At 40.2% G+C, this 26,070-nt stretch overlaps 1 protein-coding gene across 4 annotated transcripts; it reads right to left on the reverse strand.

Moving 5' to 3' along the window:
* Positions 1–1,200: 1,200 nt before the first annotated feature.
* znf1035 (zinc finger protein 1035) lies at positions 1,201–24,793 on the reverse strand. 4 transcript variants are annotated; one of them, XM_055042245.1, is made up of 5 exons: positions 24,443–24,793; positions 24,250–24,355; positions 12,024–12,078; positions 10,612–10,669; positions 1,201–10,532 (listed from the first exon to the last, which is right to left on the reverse strand). In XM_055042245.1, the coding sequence occupies exon 5, from the start codon at positions 10,488–10,490 to the stop codon at positions 1,755–1,757; it is 8,736 nt and encodes a 2,911-aa protein (XP_054898220.1). In that variant the 5' UTR covers positions 10,491–10,532; positions 10,612–10,669; positions 12,024–12,078; positions 24,250–24,355; positions 24,443–24,793; the 3' UTR covers positions 1,201–1,754. The 4 variants fall into 4 exon arrangements, with proteins under 4 accessions (XP_054898220.1, XP_054898222.1, XP_054898221.1 ...); XM_055042247.1 differs by lacking the exons at positions 24,250–24,355; positions 24,443–24,793 and adding exons at positions 13,265–13,350; positions 14,023–14,139; XM_055042246.1 differs by having other exon boundaries at positions 24,250–24,793.
* Between the last annotated feature and the right edge of the window lie 1,277 nt (positions 24,794–26,070).

The raw sequence follows: 26,070 nt of genomic DNA on the forward strand, positions 1-26,070 counted from the left end.
ATTTCACTCATCAGTCCACAAAATATTATGTTGCTTCTTTTAAGATGTCAATGTGTTCTTTGGTAAACCTGAACTGCTTCAGCACATGTATATTTTTCTAACAACTGGACATTACAAGGGCTTCTTGCTGGTAGCTTGGCTTCACGTTGATGTGGTCTGATCGCTGCAGTACTCACAGTACTGCATCCTTCTGGAGCTGATCATTGGCTGAACCATTGCCAGTTTGGTTTTTATCCAAGCCATTCAAAAAGTCGCTTTTCTTCTTCCTCACCTTTCTAGTTTTGGCTGCCATTTTAAAGTGATAATTTGTACACTTTGTTATGGGTTTTCCCTCTTTTATTAATCTCTTAAAGAGCACTCTTCTGTAGTGTCTTGAGATCCATTATGCATGTCAGTTGCCTTGATCCTTAAATAAGGTCCTCCTGTTTAATACCTATTTTTTCACAAAAATGTCACTTTTTTCACAATGACCTCACTAATTGAACACGCCCCTTTTAGCAAGTGATTTCACAGCACTGAATCATCAGTAAAGGTTTTCTACACCTTCACTGAACCTGAAGTTGAAATTTTAACTAAATCAGTGATTCATCTTGGTAGTGATGTGGGACTCCTCTATTATTTTTGAACTATACATCTAATAAACAGGGAACTAAAGTAAACCTTTTTTATGATTTACTAAACTTTGCTAGTTGTTTGAAAGCTGTATTTGCTTATATAGAACTACATTTCAGCATACTTATATCCCTCAAATTCCCATTTTACTGTAGAATGACTACAAACCTTTACATATTTAGGGAACCTGACTGTTTCCCATGCTTTAGATTCTTTATCTTTGTATAAAACTTATGGGTAGTCTGCCTGGCAGAGCTTTTCATCCAGACTTGTTTTTGTATTGATTTGTCTTATGAGCTCTGAGTTGTGCACAATTCCTGATTGATTTTACCTGAACAGTGCTTGGCAATAGTTTTTTTTCCCACAACAGCTACCTTTAAAAAACTCTTTAAGCAGATATCAAAACATACTTTTCATTTGGCCCACATCTATGTAACAACTAATGAAAACAAACTACCCACAGCAGTTGCATTTTTACCTTTTCTGCACTTCCAAATGTCTCTAAACCCCATCAGAATCCTTCAGTTACATCAAATTATTATGCTTCTTACTAAAAAGGAGGACAGAGACACAAACCGGACAAACAAATGGATTTTAGAATTGAATTTACTGCATTAACTAATTTTCTTCAGAAAAAGAAAAGCATCAGGTGGTGAAAATAATATTCCATTAAAGCATCTTTTCAGTGTCTGTACAAGACTTTTTCACATTATCAAAAAAGAAACTGGTAAAATGCATACAAGAAAAACTAAAAATTACAAAATCATATTGTACAGGAATAGTAATGGCATAGAAAGGGGGATCAAAGGATTAAAAATTACCAGGGTAAATTCAAATTTACATACTGTGAATCAAATATGCTAAACCTCAAAATTTAGGTCGTTATCCAAAACATATTGATTAATATTCATTATCAAACAATAATTCAACAATTTTAACATAGATTTACAAACACCGTCTCCAAAACAAAGACGTTTAACTAAAAAGATGTTCTGACATACTGACAAAAGTCAAGTGTTTTATGAATACGCAACAAGTAAGGTCCAAAGAGTTGGAAGAACACCTAAGTAAGGCATGAAGGGGACCATAAAATATCTTGAGTTAATTCGAGACGATAAGATCTATGTGATGATCTGGAACCATTACTCAGAGGCTGCAGCGTGAGAATGCTGATGTTCTTCCAGCAGGTGAGGAAAAGCAAAAGCTTTGTCACATTCTGTGCATTCGTACACAACCTCACCAACATGGCTTTCCTGATGCTGTCTGAGGAGTGCCCGCTTGCTGAATGACTTGTAGCACATGTCACAACGGTACTCTCCAGCTTGTTTTTCAGCGTGCAGTCTCATGTGGTTAGATAAATCCTGGGCAGTGTAGAATCTAGCTCGACACTGGACACACTTAAATGTCTTGTCCAGGTCGGCTGTCGTGGTAGCATGCTCTTTATAACCATGTTGTCTAAGCTGGTGCTTTCGGAGATATCGTTTCTTGGCAAAGGTCTTTCCACAAGTCTCACATTTGAACTCCTTCCAATTGTTGGGGTGTTGATTGTTTTGATGTTCCAGGAGGCTGCTTTTAGAAGAGAACTGCATTGTGCACTCATGGCACTTGTACAGGTCATCTCCTGTAACGTCCACTTCCTCTTCGTCCCATGGAGCCTGATGAGCTGAACTTGTATCAGCTGGATCGGAGGTTGTGTTCTCCATTTCTTTCAGGTCTTGCAAGCCACATAGATGGTTGCAAAGAGCCTCTTTCCCCACAAAGATTCCACTGCACAATGAACATTCATATTCAGCAGGTGATGTAAGCTGAAGTAGTTCTTGTCCTTCAAGCTTACTGTCAGTGGCGTCGCATTCAGCCTTTTTTGTTTCAGATGCACAATCAGGGTGCGTCGGAAAATGATGGATCAGTTCTGTGGCATTGGCAAAACATCGGTGGCAAACTGGACATATGAACCCATCTGATGAGTCTTGTTCCTGAACATCGCCAGTTGCTGTGCCAACGTGGGTTTCAAGATGACGGAGAAAGTGTTGAGATGAGGAAAAACTACTATTGCACTCATTGCACGGATATTCTCGATCGGACCATGACTGCTGATGGGTGTTCCGGTGCTTCTTCAGGTGAGATGCATGAAGAAAATGTTTATTGCACTCTGTACAAATATAGGGTCGCTCTGCAGCTTCCAAGCAGCCATGCTCTGAGAGTTCTTCTGGATCTCTGAAGCGCTCATTGCAGATGCCACAGCGGTACCTGAACTCTGTGCTATATCCAAATACACTTTTAGTCTGTTTATACTCTCCTTTTGAACCTGAAGGTGAGGCACTGTCACCTAACACCGAGTGGGTTTTCCGATGCTCAGCTCTGCTGCTCTTACACTGGAAAATCTTATTGCAGATATCGCATGGAAAGCTCTCTTCGCGGTGGGTGGACATATGCTCTGCTAGTTGTATGGGTCCAGCAAAACCAAGGTCACATTTGGAACAACGGAATGGTCGACTCCTCCCATGAGAGTGCTTATGGTTCCTTAATGCAAAGAGCGTAACAAATCCTCGGCCGCAAGTCTGACACTGAAACTCAGACTTATGCATGCGCTGATGCTGCTGAAGCTGGGATGCCTGGAAGAAACATTTACCACATTCTGCACATTCATGCGGCTTTTTGCCCAGATGACACAACTGGTGATCCTCAAGACTTTCAGATGTTGGGAACGTCTTCCCACACACATGGCAGGGGAAATAAGGGGCAGAGTCAGAGTCGCTGTCACTGCCAAGGTTTTGATCTTCATCACTGTCACCATTGGTACTTACATAACTGCTAGATTGCTGGTCAGCACCTACCCTTTGCAGATTTGAACTCCTAATGTCCCCAATTTCTTTTGGATGCCATTTTTTATAGTGTCTATACAGTGACCTTTTGGATGCATACACTTTGCTGCAGCACTGGCAATGAAATATCTCATCAGCATGCTCTCCACTGTAATGTTCACATAAGGCTAGCCTTGTCCAAAACTGTTGCTCACACAATTTGCAGGAAAAGGGTTTATTACTACGATGACTTGCGTTGTGACTTTCAAGCTCAGACATAGTGCTAAAGACCTTGGTGCAAAGGGAACAGAAGTACCTCTGGTGGGCCATATGCAGTTTCATGTGTCTTCTCAGATTTCCTTGATTGGAGAACCTTCGTCCACACTTGGAACATTTATTTGATCTTCTTGCTTGTTCCTCCCTTCCATGATCTTCAAGATGACTTATGAGCAATAGGCCATCAGTGAAGCTTTTTTCGCATTCTGAACATTGGTACTGTACAGTCTTCTTTTCTGCACTGGAGTTGGTACTGCTGTCCTGATTTCCATAAGAACTTTGTGTTGATTCATCCTCTGGCTCTTCCTTGCAGGGGACATTAGCAGGTGAAACATTTGCTCTTGTTGTTGTTGCTACTGTTCTGAAATTATCTTTGGAACTGGAGACAAACTCATCATCAATCTCTGCTTTGACAGGAATGTCCAGGCTTTGGGTAACATTTCTGCATTTTCTGTTGTGATTGCGTTGTTGAGTCTTGTTCCAAAAGCCCTTGTTACAGTATTTACAGTTGTATGGGGTTTTTGTTGCATGGGCACGCTGATGACCAACTAGTCCTGCTCTGTTACTGAAACACATTTTACACTTCTGGCAGACAAACTGATCTGAGGTGCCAGACGTTAGAGCTACTCCTGGTTTGGATGATACACCAGCATGATTACTGGATGCCTTTCCATAACTTTCATCCACAGGCTCTTCTTTAATTTTTGGGATATTGGACAGAAGCTGCTGCAGTGGAGCAGCTGTCATGGGCTGAGAATCCGTTTCTAGCTTGTGTGTACTTAAGAAGTGCTCTTGAAGTTGCGAAAACAGCAAGAATCGTGAACTGCAGTATGCACATGAAAAGCCTTTTGGTGGGCTCTGAGGGGAAGCCTGCTTGCTTTTAGAAATGTTTGGTGAGGTTGAGATCAGAATGCAAGTTTTTTTGTGGTGTTCAAGTTGTTTTTCAGAGAAAAATCCACCACACCTGTCACAGAGAGCACCGCTCGGACGAGTCGCGCCCTTGCACTTGGGATAATGACGTAAAAGATAATCACTTCTAATAAACTTCTCTCCACAATGCTCGCACGAATATGGTCTCTCCCCCGTGTGCAACCGTGTGTGCACATTTAATTGCCAGGTGTTTTTGAAAGCACGGGGGCAGTAGCTGCATACAAACTTCAAGTCTTTGTTAAATAAAGGATGAATTTTCACCATAATCTTTTTTCTTATGCCATCAAGTTGTTTGGCAATATTGTCAGTTGGTTTATTGCTTTCCTCCAGTGAAGTATGTGATTCATTTCTTGATCTTTTGCATCTTTTCATCCTTTGATGGTGTTTCAGAGTTTTTTCATGAGAAAAGGCTGAACCGCAACGTGAACACTTGAATTTCTTTACAGTGTGGAACATAGTATTGTGTCTGGAGAGTCTCCTCTCAGTTGGGAAGCTTTTCAAGCAAACCTTACATTCAAAACTTTCCTGTTCACCAAGAGGCCTCAGGTAGCATTTACTTTGCCAACCTTTCCCAATATCGTCCAGACTAATTTTGGGGATTCTCACCTCCAGCCGTGTCTTTTTACTTTTGCACAGAGCCTGGTGCACTTTAAGATGATCATATCGTGAAAAGCAGCTGTCACAGGCTTTGCAACGATATGGCTTCACCTCATTATGCGTCAGAATGTGATGCCTCAGGCTTCGTGGTTTCACAAAGGTCTTGGTGCAGAATTTGCATTTCAACTCAACTTCACCCTCTGATAGGAATTTTTGTGATGCCATATCTGTCTCATCATTCATTTTGAGTTTTGACTGAGATGTTTCTGACCCACCGTCACAAAAGGCTTCATGATTTACACACAGAGTTTGATTCTTGAATCTTTGGTTACAGTGCATACATTTGAAGGGCTGCACACCAGTATGTACAACGCTGTGTCGAAGTAAAAGTGATCTGTACCTGAATCGTTTTGGACAGTAGGAGCATTTTAGCTTGAACAGGTTCTTTGCATTGGAGTTTGAAGATGTTTGTTGGTTTTTCTGACTCACTTGGATTGAGTTTGATTCAAAACTTCCATTCGTTGATTGATCAGCAACCCCAGAGGAGCTCTCTGGGGTTGTGATGCAAAGCAACTTGTGACGAGCGATCATGTTTACGCCATAGTACTGACTGCATTTTGTACACCGACGGAGTGACCTATTCTTGTGGGCAATTAGATGCATTTGTAAACGCATTTTTTTGCAAAACCTCCTGGGACAAATTGTACAACAATATCGTTTGTTCATCAGATTACTAGTGTCTGCTTCTTTAGGGGGACTGTTTCTCTGAGGTGCGCAAGTCTCCGAGTGAATTTTGAGATATATCGATTTATGAAACTGTCTTCCACAGTTGACACAGGAAAAAGGCTTGTCCCCGGTGTGCTCAACTATGTGACGCATCAGAGAATGACGGCTTGTAAACTTATTCTTGCAGTATGGACACTGGTTTAAAGAAGATTTGGAAATGTGTGTGAGGGAGTGTGTTCTTAGTACTTGTGCATCATCAAATGTTTCTTTGCACAACGAACATTGGAACAGCTTGTGGCTTTTCTTTTCTTTGACAAATTCCGAGGATTGTTGTGGTTTCATAAGAGTTTCCCCTTCAGATTTCTGTATGGATTTGTCTTTGTTTTTGTGTGTCGGGAGATGCCTAAACAGATATACCGGATACTGAAACTTCGCTGGGCACTCTGGGCACTGAAGCATTCCCTTCTTCTCTTTAGGGTGGGAGCTTCGGTGCTGGATCAAATCTCCTATTGTAGGTAGAATCTTTCTGCAAACTGTGCATTGTATCCTCTTCTGGTGGACAACTCTGTGACTAATCAGATGAGTAAGTTTCTTAAATCCCTTTCTACACTCCAGACAGCGGTATGGTCTTTCGCCACGATGATTGCGTTCATGTTTCTTTAGTGTTGACAGAACATGAAAATATAGTCCACAAAAGCGACAGGTCAAAGTAGGTTTTGGCCAGTCTTTTGCAATGTCTGACTGACAGGTGCTCTCTTTGGTTACTGTGTCATCTGGAGAGGATGGTTTGGGGATGACTGATTTCCTGTACTTGATTATTTTGCCAGTGTGCTTAAATAACTCGTGTTTTTTCATGTGTCTATACTTTCCAGAGGGATGGGAAAAAATTGCTGGACAGTGATTGCATTTGTACCGAATGGGGGGCATTGCTGAACCTTGGGGTACCTGCTGAGTAGCTTCTCCCCTCTTTTCTTTTGTTATATGTACAGATTCTTTTGAGCTTGATCTCTGCTCATTTTCCATCTCAGACGTTTCACGTAATCGCAGTCTTTCCCTTGCGAGGCGATTAATGGTTTCTCGCAGGCAGGTTAGCTTAATATGTCTATATCTGTTGGACGTTGCTGTGAAGGCAGCCTTGCACAAGGGACAGACATATTTGCCACCAACCTTCTTCTTGCCTCCATATATTGCATTTCGGATGCAGAAACGTAAATGCCGAGCCCGGTTGTAGGAATACTTGAAAAGTCGTGGACATAGAGGACATTTGTATAAAGAACCAGTCTCTTCTGTGCAGGACAAGGAAGCCATGTTTTTCCTTTTGTGCACATTGTAGATGTGCTTTTTGATATTTCCCTTAGTAGAAAAACTTTTGCCGCAAAAATGACAGATATTCGTTTTAGAGATGTCAATAAGCCTGACGTAACATTGGGTCATGCTTTCATATGATGTGTTTTCAGCCCAATTTTTTGGGGTTGGTTTGGAAGTTTGTACAACAACAGGGTCTGTCTTCTTAGCTAACAGAGTTTGCTTGCACCTCCCAGGAACTTTTCTGTGATGATTCAAAGCACTAGACTGCGAAAAATACACACCACACCCAACACACCTATAAGGTGTTCGACCAGTGTGATCACGCATATGCCTAACGTAGTTAACTTTTAGGGAAAATAAGAGTCCGCATCTCCTGCACTTGTACCGACCACAGTTTTTCTTCTTCTGTGAGATGACCTTACCACAGAAATGGTCTTTGCCTTGTACATTTTTCAACATATAAACATTACATGTCTTGCAAAATTGATAACTTGGCAATGGATGACAACAGTAGTGGTGCTCAATTAGATTATCAACACTGTTGGCTGTGTGTAGGCAATCCGCACAATTGTAGGTGTCATTTGTATCTATTGACTCCATGTTCATCAATACAACAACGGGGTGCATGAAGGGTCTCATACAAATGGAAGAAGTCAGTTGAGGTGCTGGCCGTTTTAACCGGTCTGTTAGTTCCTCATCAGGTCTCTTCCCTGGTGTTTCTTGAAGTTGATTTGAGGTATTGTATGTTTCAACATTGTCGCATGAAGACTCATCTCCAGAGAGCGGCTCCCCATACAACACACTTGGTTCTGACAAGGAGAGATCCAACTTTTCAAATGAGTCTTTGCAATCATGTTCAGTTTGTTCTTGGGTTGTAAAACTGTCTTTTATTGAATTGTGGGGATGTGAGAAGAAAGCTGAATTTGCATTCTCTTCTTGACATTTTGGTTTCTTTTCTGACAATGAATTGACATCAAATCCTGCATCAGGTTGTGAACAAGACCTTAGATCACTGAAATCTCGTGTGTTACTTTCAGTTTTCAAAGCTCTGGTTATACATTCTGGATCTGTATGGGAGGTAGTTTTTGTGCTCTCAATTGGACTTGACCATTCCTCTGAGTGACTGGGAAGCAAACCTGTGTTCAAGACATTAGGGTGCAAGATCTCTGAACAATTAATGATGTCATCATTAGATGCAGTGTCATGAATGGGACTAGATTCTGGATTTGAAGGTGAACTTGGAGCTTGCTTGTCAAGTGGGTTTCTCATTGCCTCATCAGTATACAAGTCTGTGCCTGAACTATTTTCTTTTAAAGGGAATTCTGAATTTCTGACAATATTAATAGTATCAGCAGAGATGGTGTCACTTGTGACAGTGGGACTCGAACCTTGACTTGGAGAATTTGGTGCAATCTTTAATGATGGCCTTTCATTTTCAGGAACTGCATGCAAGTTCGTGTTCAAATCACCTTGATTTAGTGGGGATTCTGTATGACCTTCCACATAGTTATGCTTTTTGTCACCAAGGTCATCAGAAATGTAGTCAGTTAGATTAGGGGTACAACCATCTTGGGAAAAAATTGGGGTTGTTTTTTCTGATGGGCTCTTCTTTTCCTTTTCTATAGCAGGATTAACGTCAGTACATGGAGCTGGGTGAATAAAAATCTGTTCAGAATTACTCTGACTAGAATTCTTCAAAATGCTGTCATTGATAACAGTGGGGCCACAACAATCTGTAACTTGGGAATTCATGGTTGACTTTTCTGTATTTGTCACACCTTTGTGTGTTTGGAGATGTTCATCTGGACCTGGACTATGTGATGACATTACATCACTGGCTACTTCTTTCTTTTTACGGTCCATCATCTTTTCATTAGACTGGCCCCTCGTATCACCTGACCTGCAACAATCTACATCTAGAGAAAGAGCTGACGTTTCCTCCACCGCAGAATTTGAAAATTGTTCAACTTTCTGTTTCTCTTGACAAATATTTGTTCCTGCATTGGAGTCACTTGAATGGCCATCACTCAACCCACCAACACTTTCACAGGATTGTGACTCAGGTAACTGAAAACTGAACTCTAAGTCAAGGTTGTTGCTTCTTGAAATGCTTTCACTTTGCTCATCATCATTGCCATCTAAAGAGCTTGCTTCAATCAGAGTCAGCTGGTAAGATGCATCCATCTGGATTCCTCCTTCATGTTGGTCAGTTTCTATTAGTTCATCTTCGCCATTAGTGGAAACTAGACTTAATGTTTTTTCATTAAAAAGTTCCTCATTCAATGAATTTGATTTTTCCCAAAGTCTTTCTACGGCCTGACTTTTTTGTAGCATGTTGTCATTTACAACTATGTCATGATCACCAGTTGAGTCAGTTAAGCTTAGAGGCTCATCCTCCTTATCCACTTGATGCTGACGATTTCCAACTCCAGAACATTTCTCTGTCATTTGGAAGTCAGAATATGGTGCTTTTGCAAGATCTCTGTCCATGTCAATCTTTTGTTTTTGATGATGATAAACATTTCCATCGCATTCATTCCCTTTCGTTTTTGCTTCAGAAGAGGTAGCAGAAGAGTGATTGTGTTCCTTGTAACCTTTGACAGAAAATGAACTTGTCTCTGACATATTAGGACACAGTCTTGCATTCTGTGAATTTCGATTTCCAATTGGAGGGTAAAGGTATTTTGTTGCGCTTTCATTTGAAACAATGTCCGTTTTTGGCCGGGGAAAAACATTCATCTGAGTGAATTTGCATGAAGGCCTTGCTTCCCTTGCATCAGTGTCAGAGTAGTTGTTTGTAGCAGAGGTGTTTCCACGATATGCCATGTTCCGCATGCCTCGGTCTTGCTTAGGATGATGAAAATCTGGTGCAAATGATGAATGATAGGATCCCGATGTTGAAAACTGGTTTGAAGAATAATTGGGAAAATTTCTGTTCCTACATCTTGGTGGGTAATTCCTTCCCATTTCTTGTCTATTAGCTTGCCATTGTCTTTCATAGTACCTATTATAGGCACAGTCTGATCTTGGAGTTTCAAAACTGTTATTTCTGCAATAGTTTGCATTGAAGTTTGTTTGCGGTACAGGGACTTCTCGTGAGCCCCCTGTACCGGAGAAGTCATGATGTCCAGTGAAGTTCCCAGTATGTTGGGACAGAGGTCTACCCGAGTCTGCCGTCCTCCTTCGAGGATCTGAACGAGGTGGAATGTTTGGGAAGTATGAATTCCAGCCATGAGCCATTCTCTAGCGGGACCAGGAGAAATTGTTTTTATGCATCCAATCCTGAAAGAGATAAGAGAAAAACAAATGTTTTAATAAAATCTTTGACAACCAATCTCCTACAGCAGAAAGATTTGTTCACCTCTATTTCGACAAAGAAGCACCATCCCAGGTTATCAGAGCCTCATCTGGTAGAAAGCCTGCATTAAAAACAAGTAGGAATATTTATCAATACTCCATGTTTCTTCAAAGTCATAGAGTATGGCTGTTAAAATAAGAATTTAACACATCACTCATATTCTAAGTAACAGTGTACGTGACGTGAAAATTTTTAGTGAACACTCTTTCCAGTGCCCAAATGCTTAGAAATCAAATCAGAGATGTCAATAAATTAAATACAACAACGTGGAAAAAACAAACAAAAAAAAAATACCAGTAGTTTAAAAAGCAAACCTGCCTCTTGGTGCAAAATAACATCAGTGTGTGCAGTCAAACCTAGTTTTTAAAAAAAAGGTGTCTCATTACAACACACAGTCATTATGTTCTGACTCTCATAACCAATGAGCTTTCTCAACAACTTTTCGCTGATTTTCAAATATACTGCGGTCGTTGGTCGCAGAAGAATTTCTAAACTTCTAAAGGTCAGAGTTAGCACTGTCAGGGTCTTTATTGGGAAAAGGAATAATCACCACAATGTAAACTGGTCATGAGCAGGTGGTCTCTCCAGAGGACTGAGAAGAATTTTCAGATCTGCAAGAACCAAAGACCCATTGTGGAAAGCTTGAGAAAGATCTGGAATTAACTAGTAAAACAGTACGACATGGTTTGTTTACCTGGTCACTCGCATATTTTAAAAATTTGTGGAACAACATTTAAACAAGCATGTGATATTTCGACAATATACTCTGTACAGGTGAGAACAAAATTTAAATTGATTTGACATTTTGTGTTTAAGACAAATTAAGCATCTGGGCATTTTTAGGCACATGTAACAGCTAGACAGAGGGTGAAATGTAACTTCAATTTAGGCTTCAACCTCAACTAACGATAATAATAATAATTATTATTATATGGATTACTACAGCAATCCATGCAATAAAAATATTTCATGGATTTCAGAGCTGTATTTAAATTAAAGGCAGGGCTAGTGAACCAAGTAATGCACCCTGAGATCCCTTTGCCTTAATTTGTCCAGACAAAGCACTGTGTGGCCCTTTACAATACCCAGTAGACCTCCTCAGCTATTGCTGTCGCTACACGCAATGGGATGAATACATCTCGATTTCAACTCAAAACCACAACCATTCACACACTGCAAATAGAAACGCACTGAAATTGGATACAGCCGAACAAAACATTAACCGACATGACAGAAATTTGATAATGCAGAATCACACAATCACACAATTTTATTCTTAAATAAACCAACTTCTTTCTGTCCTTAGTTGTTTCGTTTTGTCTGTTTTCTCAAGAGATAATGTGTTCCTTTTAACTAAACTAAATTCAAGACAATTTATGCATTAGACAAAGGAGCAAAATATTCAAAAGTGTTACCTGATGGTAAGGCGTCTCCCGGTACGTGAATCTTGAGGAAGCTGGTTCTGACCATCTGCAAGAATGATGAAAAGATTGTTATTAGCAGACTGTGCATTCATAATATCAGTAAAACTACAGTTTTTTTTTTTGTTGCTTTTTTAAAAAGTCAACAGATCCTGTTGTTTTTGGATGTCTGTTTACTATAGTGATTAAGGGCACATCGTAACTAATTTGGCTCGTTTTTTTTTTAAACAGAATTTAGTCGATTGTGGATCATTAAAAAGTTTGATCTGCAAATTCCAACTTTGGCCACCACATTTTTTTGTTGTTGTTTGAAATGTTATCAAATACAGCAAAAAGGTCAAAGGTTGATTATCGTTAGTTGCAAACATGCAGACGTGACCTGGTAAGTGGGTCTATCAGTCAAACCGCTTTCATGGCCAAGCAAAAAAAGAGGACAGTGGTTGGTTTTTAGATGTTTGCTGAGGTAAATGGGACTGCTAGGTGCAAGTATTGGCCAATCACTAATCTTCCAACATTACATTGGTGCACCCCTACCAGGGTACTATAATAAAACTACCCCTCTTGTTCTGACAGAGAGGAAGAGAAGAAACAAGAAAATCAAAATTAAGATAAGCTATGATCCAGAGAACAGAGCTGGTGCTTATAAAAAAGCCATTTCCACCATCACTATGTAACACAGTAGAGAAGGGTCCAATATGTTTTAGATAGATGGGCCAATAGGTTCGGCTGTCGGAGCACGATGGATGTTTAAAAGACACACAAACACAATTGAATGAATTTAAAGAACAATTAGCTTTAGTAACATAAACCATAAAACTCAAAATTTTACAAGACACACAATTAAGAAAATAAAATTACACACAACAAAATACATAATATAATACTTGGCCAAGTGCTAAATCTCAATTTTAAATCTATTGGGTGCGCCCTGGTAATTTGTACTCTAATCTTTGCAGACAACAAATTAATCAAATGAAATCCCAATTCAGGTCTCACTCAACATCATTCACATGAGGAGAATTTCCTACACAGCAGTTTATTGTAATGTAAAAAAAAAAAAAAAAAAAAAAAAAAAAAAAAAACGGCCCGAAAGGCAGTGTCCAAAATTTTCAGGAAACAACGAAAAATGTCAGTCAGTGTCTCATTCATAACAGACTGTGCGAAGATGTGAGTGATAACTGCCTACCACACTGGAGGAACTCCAGTTCTCTCTAAGTATAGGTGGGAAGGCTCACCATCAAGGTCAATGGAGGAATCCACTCCAGGAAAGTTACATGGGGAATCCACCTCAGGAACAATCCGGGAGAAAAAAAAAACTGATCTGTCAACAGACAGGACCAGCAGAAATATAGAATTTTTATTAAACCGTTCTAGCTTCCATCCTTAGATCATGTTTCATAACTGACTCTACTACATAACGGACTCTACTACACTGGTGTTCGAAACTTCCTACAACACTCAGCATCCTGGAGAAAATCCTTTTCCAAGCACAATAATAAAACATTACATTTTACCCAAACTCAGCAAAGGTTTACATTTGAATAACTAAGTAGTTCAAATATAGACTATTATTTGATAACAACAAGATAAAAAGAACAAAAATCCAAATGAAAGGCATAATATATGCTCACCGATCTCAATGCAACACGTTCAGAACAACTATATAGTGACTCTCAGTCCGGACACGTAGTCCGGGCACTTGGCAGTGTAAAAGCCATATTTTTCAAGTTTTAACTTCAATAATAAAATAAAAATAGATTATTATTTAGGCTTTACCTTCAGTTGAACGGAGAACAACTGCCAACCAACTGCCAGAAAGAGCTAACAGTTCCAACTGATCTTAACGGCTTTAACGGCAGAAAAACTGAGGTTCAGTTTTCTGAAGCTTACAACTCTTTCTAGCTTAGAAGTTGGACTATAAACAATAACTATTTACAAAAAAAGATTCCTTCCAAGTCAGTAAGCAACATTAAAAACATATCAAAAGACTCACGCGGTCTCAGCTATCTCATCAGGGTCGTATCTCCCGCACACAATCAACTTCCAACACGGGAAAGAAGGCGGAACCTCTGTGGCATTCCGCTCTCTGATTGGTCTGAACATTCATGGAAACCAAACTTCCCATTGGCCAGGCAGACCACCCCGCCTACCCAATCTCTATTCCTTAAAGGGCTATCCCCACTTTATGTGGGTGACACCAAGTCACTCATTCTTTCCAGCAGCAGTCTGAGATATCATGCAGGGACTGCCTGTGAGAGAATTTGCCACAGTACACCATGTTCAATGTTCCACAAATTCCTACTGCACCACAGCGCAAGGTTCATAGTCAAGTATAGGCACATGTAATTCAGTTCAATAGGTCTAAAAGTACAGTGCTGCTGGTTCTACTTTCTGTCTATAATCAATTTTATTATAGTCAGCAAAGTGCAAAACATGATATGTTAGCAATATATTGTCCAGCACTTGTGGAAGTTTCGCTTGCACAGAACAAGACTAAGGAGCAGAAATGCCACTTGCTTGACACAAGGTCCTACAAGGTCACATTAACATGAATAAAACTAGCTTACGTGGTTCTGACTCTACTACACTGGTGTTTGAAACTTCCTACTACACTAGTTCCAAACTCAGCATCCTGGAGAATTTAGAGGGTGTGAAAGTTGCTTACCCATTGCCTTAAGTACAGGTGAACAGGAGAGACCGGTTTGATTAGTCTGTTCTAAAGCTAATTCAATGTCCACGCTATGGTGCTGCTCTTGTTTTCACTCCGATAAAGTTATTAGAGTGAAAACATGCATGAAGAATAAACAGTACAAGTCTCAACAATGCTTTTCCCAATTTGTAAGACTTTACCAATATAGTAAAATTGACAATCTCACATAGCCAATTATTCTGGATCCATTGTGCAAAGTAGGTTGAGTCTCAGAGCACATGGCAACGTTTTAGTATTTACAGTGTTTTGGATGGTAAATAGCTCACATTTGTAAAGCAATTTGTCAAGTCAAAGGTCTCCAATGGCCATTACACCACAATGAGTCACTCTTCCATTCATATACACGTTGCTGGTGCTAAGTAAAATTGTAATCTCAATTGCCTTAGGTAAGATCAACAAACGCAAGGTGTCATTCAATTAGTGCCACACTGACCAGGTTCAGACTCAAAGTCTACAGACATTCCTCTCAAAAACTGCAAACCGTAAGAGCGCATTACTATAAGAAGTTAATACATCCCTAGAATTTCTGGAGGTACTGCAGAGGTTCATAGCTCTGTAGAAACTGTAGAAAGGGCAACTATTATTATTACACTCTATCAATCTGGAATTCATGAAAGAGTGAAAAGAAGAAAGACATCGCTGGAAAATAGGCAAAAAGTAAGTAAACAGGAGTCAGAACAAATGTGGAAGAAGCATCCCTCAATAGAGGAAAGTGATACCAAGCTGTTTGGCCTACATCCAAAATGCTGTGTGTGATAAAAAGACCAGAGCCCTTTCTCCAATGGTGTGTGACTTTCACCAGTTCAGTCAACCCTGTGCTGATTTGTCTTCATTAGCAAATCCTGTGTCAATATTCTTCCTTTTTCATGACTTGATTTGATAAGCAAACTGCATTCCTTGAGTAGGAATGCGGTTTTTAATCACTCCAGCAGTGATTTAATCACTCCAGCAGTGATTTAATCACTGCTGGAGTGACAGTTCATCATAAGCACAAACTCAAAGTTCTCCAGCTGAGTGCTGCTGCAAATGACAATATCAACGGGTCAACCACAGCTACCGCATGCTCATGGTCCACCCATGTTTCACATTTCTGCTCATATTATACTCTTTGCAGGAATCAAATCAGACACAAATCGGCTGGAGTGAAACTTGCCAAGGGAGAAGGGGCCAATCACTCGATACTACTCTGAATCTACAATGACCCAGTCAAAGCCTAAATCTAGTTAAGAATATCAGGAAATACTTGAAAGTTAATTGTCATAGGAGCTTCAAATCTTCCCGACCTGGAATCTTGGAGAGGAAGACTGGAAAATAGTTCAGACTTCAAACAAAGGGCTGGTTGGTGACATTGTTAGCCTAGTTGCCTTGCAGCAAATCCTGCTTTCATATAATATTCCAGGGTTTTTTGTATGAAAGTTGTATGTTCATCCCCCACTTATCTGGATTTTCTCCAGGTACTCTAGCTTCCTTCAACACTCAAAAGGAAAACATGCATACTATGTAACTGGCTGCTACGAATTTCCCTTGTGTGTGCTATTGATCCTGTGTGTCCTGTGCAGGGTGTAGCCTTCCTTTTGGCCACTGAACCCTGGACAGAGCTTGCAGGTCCACCACAATCCTGCAAGATTTAACCAGGTAAAACAGATGTGCAAAGCTGGTGGAGACATGCCCCACAAACTTGTAGTTTTAATGACAATGAAACCTTCTACAAAGTAACATCTCAGGAGAGTCAGATATGTTAAAGATTTTAGGACTATTCCTTTCATTGTCATACCAATACTGTTGTTCATTTATTGAATTAAGTACATTGAAAAATATGATATGTGATTAAATGTGGAAGGGTTAAAGAGGTGTGATTACTTTTGGAAGATTTCCCCCTCTACCAAAAATTCATATGTGAATTACTTGCTTGAGAAAGTAATTCATACATTATGCCTACCACTGTCTGCTGAAGGAGGCACTTTAGATACACTCAATGCCCCTCAAAAAAATCCATTGAAAGGGAAAAAAGAAAAACAAGGAAGAAAAAGAATCATTGATGGAATGCCGTGTGACTAGTGGGGATATCACAAGATCAAGTGGTCCAAATCAGGAGGGAATAGGTGAGCAGTGATAGGTAGAGAGAGAAGGCACCATGCTTGCAAGAGAAGGCACCATGCTTTGGACTTTGTAAGTGTTGATTATTCCCAGTGGAGCTGAAGTGCCGGCGTTAGCCACCTTTTTGTTTTCTTTTTCTGACAGACAAGAAACGCAAGAATTTCTTGTCTATGTCATTCCAGTTACTGACCAACAGTTCTGACAGCTTACTGCAAGAGCTTAAAATGTTAGGCAAGGGACTGCATTTCTCCTCCCCTCCCCCATCTGGTGAAAGCACAAGGACATAAAAACTGGATAAAGACCCATCTTTAGGAAGTGATTTGACTGACCATTTTGATGTCAGTGCTACCAAAAGACTGGGTAGAACTGATGTTAGAGAACATTTGCATTTGTCAAACTATGCCTGTCTCAAAGCATAGCCAACTAATCAATGCCAAAAACCCTGCGTCAGGAAGAATGCAATCCCTACCTGCTTCTCAGTTGTCTTTTCAGTGATTAAACTGAGGGTTAGGTTTCAACACCATCACCTTCATGGCTACCTACTTCAAATTAACCTATTAGAGTAGTTCTTTGCTCTTTCATAGCTCTTATAGGATTTGAAAACGGCAACAGTCATTGAGAATAAGGAATTTAGTAATATAGGAATCCCCACACTATGTGACCAAAGTCACAAGATCACTAAGCTGCCAGTACAACTCTAACCTGTGATGCAAGGACAACCACTGCAATAAAATCCTAGGCAACTGCAACAATGCATTTTCTGACGTGTGCCTACCAACATGTGATGCTAAAAAGGATTGAGACACTGATAAGGTGAAAGATTTTGGACTCATTTAACCTTGAGTTCAATCAGTTGTCTAGAGTGAAGAACTCCAAACATATATTTCAGAGATGTTGGCACAGAATTGTTTTTAAGCATATTGGTAAGTCGGTTAAGTCGTTTTAATCATGTGGTTTCATTTCGATTGTCAGATTTTTTCCTCATTGAACTAAAGCATCTTTGGCTCTTCATTATTACAGATGCATAGAAGTTTGTAGTTAAATTGCCAAGTACCTTTTGTTGAAATACTGTCTGACCTTGATCACTCGATCACATTATCATGTAGTATTTTGTTTTGCAATTTTCCAAAGTGTCTTGCCATCTGAGAAGCAGAAAAGTTGTTGTACTGGAAGAATCTGCTACATGTTTTAGGTACTGAAATACAATACTTTTGTTCACACCTCTGGGTAATTATTCTTGCCAAAAGTACAGAACTGTGCAGCACTGCCAGGTTTCCATAGAGTATCATAGTGGCTTGTATGGAGACTTTGTTTAGTTATAGAAATATACATTTCAGTAACATTTGTGTCATTGTAATAAAATATCAGACCCCTGTTGCCCTGATAAAATCTCACATAAGGGCATTGTGGATATTTATTGTTCATATCCCAAAGCCTAACATGCTTAAAAAAAACTTTTTTTGTCCTGCTCTCCATGCCCACAGTTAACTCTGAGGAGAGCATCTGACACATATTGCACCCCTGATATGTTGTTGCTATGCCACAGTTTCCCTGTGATTTGTCATAACCAGAGCTTCACCAATCTAGCTTGATTCTGAATGCCCAGATACAGACATGTGACAACAAATTTTCTGCTTCTGAAACTGTAAAGGTGCAGCCTTTTAGATCAGTAAAAAAATCGTCAATATTGTACAAGACTGGAGTAATCCTCAAATGTTGAGTACAATGGTACTCCAAGCAATAGCAGAATAAATTTAGCGATACCTATTCTCCCTGCAAAGAGATGTGATCCAAATTCACTAGATACCTTTTGGAATGTAGCCAATTTGTGTATCAGTATTTATTACATTTATGTAATTGTTGCTTCTCAAAGGTTCAGTACAAACTGCCTCAAAATGCCTAAAATAATTAAAAACATTGGAGGAGGTAGCAGCATACTTTGTTGAATCCATCATCTCATCCTTCAGTATGCTGCATACTGGGGTATGTAACTAGTCATTCAGTATACTAGATGGTAGGAAGCTGGTACCTCCTGCAATGTTTTTAATTTTAGGTATTTTGAGGCAGTTTGTATTGAACCTTTGAGTAGCTTCTATGCAATAATTTCATAAACGTAATAAATAAGTATGTATGCACTTATTTATCAAGTGCATAAGTACTTAAGTCTACAGTCCACAGTACTTCCAAGATTTGTAACCATTAGGGACACTTGCGACGCTTAAAATGCTTCGTCTGCTATTGGTGGTCAGAGATTCCTGGTAGCACCAATGCATGGCAGCCTTGCCTCAGTAAGGCTGCCCCAGTTGAGGCTACTATCCAGTAGCTTGCCATTGGAGTGAATGGGTGAATGACTGAACGCAATGTGAAGCAATATGGACCTCTGAACTTGACAAAACACTATACGACCACAGACCATTTACCATAAACCTAAAAGACCATGAACCTGAAACTGTAAACCTAACCAGTAATATTGTAAATCTTTCCATTCCTAAACTTTAGTCTACATACTGCGTTCTTCAGTCTTGCAAAAAGACCAACTATCTGATGCTGACCAAATATCACTACCATTTTTTGAGCAGACAGATAAAGCAATCATTATTTTACATTTACAGTAATTTCCGGACTAAGAGCGCACCTGATTATAAGCCGTACCCAGTACATGTTTAAAGGAAAAACCATTTTGTACATACATAAGTTGCACCTGTTTATAAGCCGCATGTGCCTACATTGAAACATGAGATATTTACAAAGAAAGATGGTATAAAGAAAGTTTTCAAAGTTTTAATAATATACCTTAGCTTTTCTTTGCAAACATGCCTGTGACGCGGCAGCAACACAGCAACATGGTAGCACAGCGCTAATGGCTGGTTAAAAGAAACATGCCGGTAAAAGTCACTGAGAGCCATCTTCATCTTCCTCCGGTGCACTGAAACCATGGAAGTATTTCTCGTCATTGTCGGACTGAAATAGCGTCAGATATTCTTCGCCACACACTCTCTCCATGATGAGTGTCTATACATGCTAATTTTATTCAGGCACAAAGCGCGAAGCTACATTAAACATTAAGCTTGCGTCTTCCTCGACACATACAGTTAGGGCCAGAAATATTTGGACAGTAACACAATTTTCGTGAGTTGGGCTCTGCATGCCACCGCATTGGATTTGAAATGAAACCTCTACAACAGAATTCAAGTGCAGATTGTAACGTTTAATTTAAAGGGTTGAACAAAAATATCTGATAGAAAATGTAGGAATTGTACACATTTGTTTACAAACACTTCACATTTTAGGAGCTCAAAAGTAATTGGACATATAAACATAACCCAAACAAAAAAGTTTTTTCTCAATATTTTGTTGCGAATCCTTTGGAGGCAATCACTGCCTTAAGTCTGGAACCCATGGACATCACCAAACGCTGGGTTTCCTCCTTCTTAATGCTTTCCCAGGCCTTTACAGCCGCAGCCTTCAGGTCTTGCTTGTTAGTGGGTCTTTCCGTCTGAAGTCTGGATTTGAGCAAGTGAAATGCATGCTCAATTGGGTTAAGATCTGGTGATTGACTTGGCCATTGCAGAATATTCCACCTTTTTGCTCTCATGAACTCCTGGGTAGCTTTGACTGTATACTTGGGGTCATTATCCATCTGTACTGTGAAGCGCCGTCTGATCAACTTTGCAGCATTTGGCTGAATCTGGGCTGACAGTATATCCCGGTACACTTCAGAATTCATCCGGCTACTCTTGTCTGCTGTTATGTCATCAATAAACACAAGTGACCCAGTGCCATTGAAAGCCATGCATGCCCATGCCATCACGTTGCCTCCACCGTGTTTTACAGAGGATGTGGTGTGCCTTGGATCATGTGCCGTTCCCTTTCTTCTCCAAACTTTTTTCTTCCCATCATTCTGGTACAGGTTGATCTTTGTCTCATCTGTCCATAGAATACTTTTCCAGAACTGGGCTGGCTTCTTGAGGTGTTTTTGGGCAAATTTAACTCTGGCCTGTCTATTTTTGGAATTGATGAATGGTTTGCATCTACATGTGAACCCTTTGTATTTGCTTTCATGGAGTCTTCTCTTTACTGTTGACTTAGAGACAGATACACCTACTTCCCTGAGAGTGTTCTGGACCTCAGTTGATGTTGTGAACGGGTCCTTCTTCACCAAAGAAAGTATGCGGCGATCATCCACCACTGTTGTCTTCCGTGGACGCCCAGGCCTTTTTGAGTTCCCAAGCTCACCAGTCAATTCCTTTTTCCTCAGAATGTACCCGACTGTTGATTTTGCTACTCCAAGCATGTCTGCCATCTCTGTGATGGATTTTTCTTTTTTTTCAGCCTCAGGATGTTCTGCTTCATCTCAATTGAGAGCTCCTTTGACCGCATGTTGTCTGGTCACAGCAACAGCTTCCAAATGCAAAACCACACACCTGGAAACAACCCCAGACCTTTTAACTACTTACTTGATTACAGGTTAACGAGGGAAAGGCCTTTTGAGTTACTTGCAGCCTTTAGAGTCCATTGTCCAATTACTTTTGGTCCCTTGAAAAAGAGGAGGCTCTGCATTACAGAGCTATGATTCCTAAACCCTTCTCCGATTTGGATGTGGAAACTCTCATATTGCAGCTGGGAGTGTGCACTTTCAGCCCATATTATATATAAATTGTATTTCTGAACATATTTTTGTCAACAGCTAAAATAACAAAACCTGTGTCACTGTCCAAATATTTCTGGCCCTAACTGTATATTCCACCTGTCTCACTCTTACCTCTTCTGCTCGAGCGCCCCTTGCGGTCGTTAGAAAAAAAATGCATAAATTAGCCGCATTATTGCACAAGCCGCAGGATTGAAAGCGTGTGACAAAAGTTGCGGCTTATAGTCCGGAAATTACGGTATATTTGCGGTTGATAAAGTCTATATTTGTCATGGCAAAGGAACATACAAGATAACTAAGATGGTGCCTCACTAAGGCACACATTGTTGCTGTGGTTGTATAGACAGCTCAAGCTTCAAACATGTGACATTAAAGCTTCCTCTGAAATGAACAGCTGCAGTCACACCTCAGAGGCCAGTGACCAAGGCTCCAGACTTGGCACATTAATAACAAGCCTTCAATCTTATTCAGCTCAGGAAACAATGAGTTCTGACCATTAACAAGTCTAAATTAAAAAAATGGTTCATTTCCTTCTGATCCTGTGTGCAAGTCAGAGCAGATCCAAAATCAGAACATCTTGAGTCATGCCAAACCTCTTTAGAAATGGTTTACCAAAGACAAAGAATTCAAAATAAAAATCCCATTTTAGCTAGTCAGATGACAAAAAGAAATAACTGCTTTGCATATGCTTTCTTTCATATTTAGACAAACTTCTGTCCATTTTGGGGGAATTTTTATATGGAAGATTTACAAAAAATAGTAAATCGCTGTTTAGGAAAAGGATACATATTCCAGTTTTTATTATTTTTTACAACTAAAAGTCTGAATAGAATGGCACACAGTCACATATGTACATTTTTTTGCTGGTGCACATACCTACACATTAACATTGGAACGGTTCAGCTCCAGACCACAGGTGTCACAAAAGGGGTGTCAAGTTCAGAATAATGTTATGTTTTAGCTTTCTTCTGAATGTGGTGCTATAGATGTTTGGTAGGCTTTCAGTTGAACTACAGTCTGATAAAGGATGTAAATGGTGCAGAGAGATATTCAAAGCTTGACATAGAGCTTTCTAATATAAATATGCTTTAATTAAGCTGTCCACATTTGCTCCCTAGTCTACATAATGATGTTTGCTCTAAAGTGTTGTTTAAGTAGTCAGTCATCAATCCGAGTTTCATAAGCCAGCTATCTTAGGAAAGTTTTTGAAGTCTCCATGTTGCCACCTACCAAACTCAAATGAATATCATCTGGCTTTTGCAGAACTCAAAATGACTCATGTGTGCTGAAGAAGAGTCTGATAGAAAATGTGCAAGACAGAGGGGGCAAGCTTTAGGACCACTGCCTTTTAAACTATAGGCTTAAACAGCACAACTGTATGTGGATGTACAAATACAGGTCCACATAGCTGGACCCAACTTAGAAATCTGGTCACAACTGACAGCAACTTGTTGCACTGACTCTCATTGAAGGTAGCCAGAGGTAAAAAGGGCAATTTATGTACAGTGTTTTACCTGGTTATCATGGGTTAAACAAGCTAAAGAGGTGATTATTTTTCCAAGAAACTCTTCCAAATAAAATAAACATCAGCAGAGATTTACATATTACTGTCATTCATGAGAAAATGTATAAATCTAGGCTGCACAAATAAATAAATAAATACAAATAATAAATAAACCTATAAGAATGACACCAAGATCAGACTGGGAGTTAAAATAAATATCAATAAAAAATATATACACATCATGTGAAGCCATTATTATTGTCATTGAGAAGGGGTTTCTAAAACTCAGTTTGAACAAAACTACACTGTAGCTGCATTGCAAAGTATTAATAAAGAATGAATGTGAAAAAGTAGGAAAAAATACGCTGTTATCTTATATATTAACCACCATTTATATTTGACAGTGTTTAACTTAAGCTATTCTTTTATTATTAGACTTAGAGATGCTACAATCTTAGGCATTTACATACACCTGCTGAGTATTTATGCGTCTTAACAATATGGTCCAGATACAAAAAATAAAAGCTGGACATGGCAACATTAAGACTAATACCTCAACAAAATGTAAAAGTTTAATGTCAGTTTGTATTTGTAGCGAGCAAGCACTGTGTTCATCCTTGTGGCAGTGGATTGGAGATCAAAATACTTCATTTTCTGTTTTAAGACCTTTTTCTGCAGAACTTTGACAACTACTTCATTTGTGGGACAAATAAGTAGGCATGACTTTTCCCCCGTTGTATTTACCTCCAACTTGTCCTCATTCTGTGGCAGCCTTCAGGCAGTTTTAAGCCCTGATACATTAGATTTAAACAAAAAAAAAAGTCAGCAGTTGAGATGATTTACCGGGTAGGTGTGTGTATCAGATCTGCGTCTTTGAGCAGACAATCATCCACACCTTTTGTGAATCTGAACTTAAAGCAACGCTTAATTTGGGAGGAAAATAGAGCACGTAATTTCACCGTCTGGGACCGTCTTGAAAGGCTGTGGTAGCTCCTAGCTTGAATGTTATGGTCAACTGCTGTAGCTTTAGTCAGTCTGTACAGAGGGCAGGTGCTTAAAATGCCACCACTGTACTCCAGTCGAGATTAATAAAACGCACCGAACCGCAGCAGCGGGCAGGTTAGTGACTCCGGCCACGTGTTTGACCATTTTTCAATAATGTTTGCGGCTGCTCAGATCGAAGCTAGCTTACTGCCTAGCATGCGGCTAACTGTGCTAGCTGTAACACAGGGCAGCTAGTAGCTTGCTCAGGAGCTCTTACCAGATCGTGGATCCGCGGTGATCTCTATCCGTCCTGCCAGGTGTCTTTTCAGGTTTATCAGCTGCAGCTCTTTGTGGTGAAACAATCACGTTGCATCCCTTTCTCTCTAATTGTCAGGAATAAAAGAGAAACCACTTCACATACGTCTTTCTTCCTTCTTCCTCATTAAAACAGCCAGGAAACAATTTCCAACCTTTGTGGTCTCAGAGCCGATGCTGGACCTCTCACTCAGAAACCCTTGCGTGTTTTTCCTTCTCGACGAGGGGGCAGCTTAACATGTAATTAGCCAGACTGCGGAGCTAGCTCTAGATCCGCCTCCATTACCTCGATTTGCGTATTTACGAACAATGAGCACGGACTTTTGCGTACGTTGCACAACCGTCTTCCGACAGCCAATAACAAGGTGCGGGGATTCCAAGAAAGCCCGCCCCCTAACGGTCTCCCGGCTCCCGGCTGGCTGCTGGAGCGGTAGCACGACTCCCTGTGGACTGGTGCACTGAGGTTCCCTCTCTGCAGAGGCACAAATCCGCTGAAGGTTGCAGTGACAGTGGTACCTCGGATGACTGAAGCCCTCCCCTGTGCTAGTTCTTAACCCTTCTGTCTGTATTGCACAAGCATCTGCTGTCACAGGAACCCCCAAGAACCTCTGGTCGAGTTGTGTGGGGGGCTGGGGTTGAAAGGGTTAAGTTGCTTACACCATTTTGTGTGCAAGACTTTAAAATGGCGTCTCCCCTTCTGGTGCCGGTCTATGTGAAAACCTCTCTGGTGGGGTAGGTATGTGCAAGAACTGGATCACAATAGTACCTTGAAGGGGAACAATGTTCTAAGCCCAGTCCTGACTCAGATGAGCAGGAATTTATTCAGAATCACACTGTTCACATTTTTCCTTTGTTGTCTGACATCATTGTTTTCACCCCACAAGAACCAGATAAAGGCATCAGGGACTAGATCATCGGACACCTTTAAATGTCTCCTGTTGGCTTGTGCTTTCGCCTCTCTCTCACTCTTTTTCTGAGCTCAGCTTTTTCTGAGCTGGGTTAAAAACGGTTGTACCAAGCAATCCATAAGACTGGATCAAAATGAGTTTATATCAGAAATTCATTTGTACAAATCATCCACAGTCCGCCCCTGATATGCTGGTAGCGCAGCTCGTAAGCATGCATGAGGGTCCCCTCCTTGCAGAGGCACATATGCTCTGCGGCTTGCAGTGGCACAGATTCCATTTGTCAGTGAAGTCCTCACCGGAGCCTCAGCACTCCTCTGTGCACTCTCATAACCATCCTGCCTATGGTGGTTCCCTAGTCACAGACCAAAAGGCAGATCTGTGATAAAAAATAAAAAATAAAATAAACTGGCATTTAAAGAGTTAACTGCTCACAGCCATTTTGTGTGCTGGACTTGCCATAAAATGGTGGCTCCTTTCCTAGTGCCAGTCTACTTGAAAACCCCACCAGTGGAGTAGGGTTGTGCAAGGAATGGATCACAGAAAAATCACACTGGAAGAAAAAAAACTCCTAAAGCGTCCTTCTGACGCAGATGAACAGAACTTATACAGAACCACGCAACTGTAAATGTTCTCTTATACTTGCGTATAATTTAAGCTCAAATGGATAATTGAGATATCAATTCGAGATCAGCTAATAAATTGGAAAAAATCCTCTTTCAAATTGAAATTTTGTCTATTTTTTCCTCTTTTTTGATCAAAGCAGGCCATGTAAGCCAAAGCAATTGTCCACAAAGCAGGGCAAGAAAATGGTTCAGTGACAAAGCTGACAGCTGGACATATGACTGAAAACTAGAATTGAAGACAATTAAAAAGTT

This window comes from Poeciliopsis prolifica, unplaced genomic scaffold (assembly GCF_027474105.1).
Source record: "Poeciliopsis prolifica strain line A6 unplaced genomic scaffold, Auburn_PproV2 SCAFFOLD017, whole genome shotgun sequence".
NCBI classification, from domain to species: domain Eukaryota; kingdom Metazoa; phylum Chordata; class Actinopteri; order Cyprinodontiformes; family Poeciliidae; genus Poeciliopsis; species Poeciliopsis prolifica.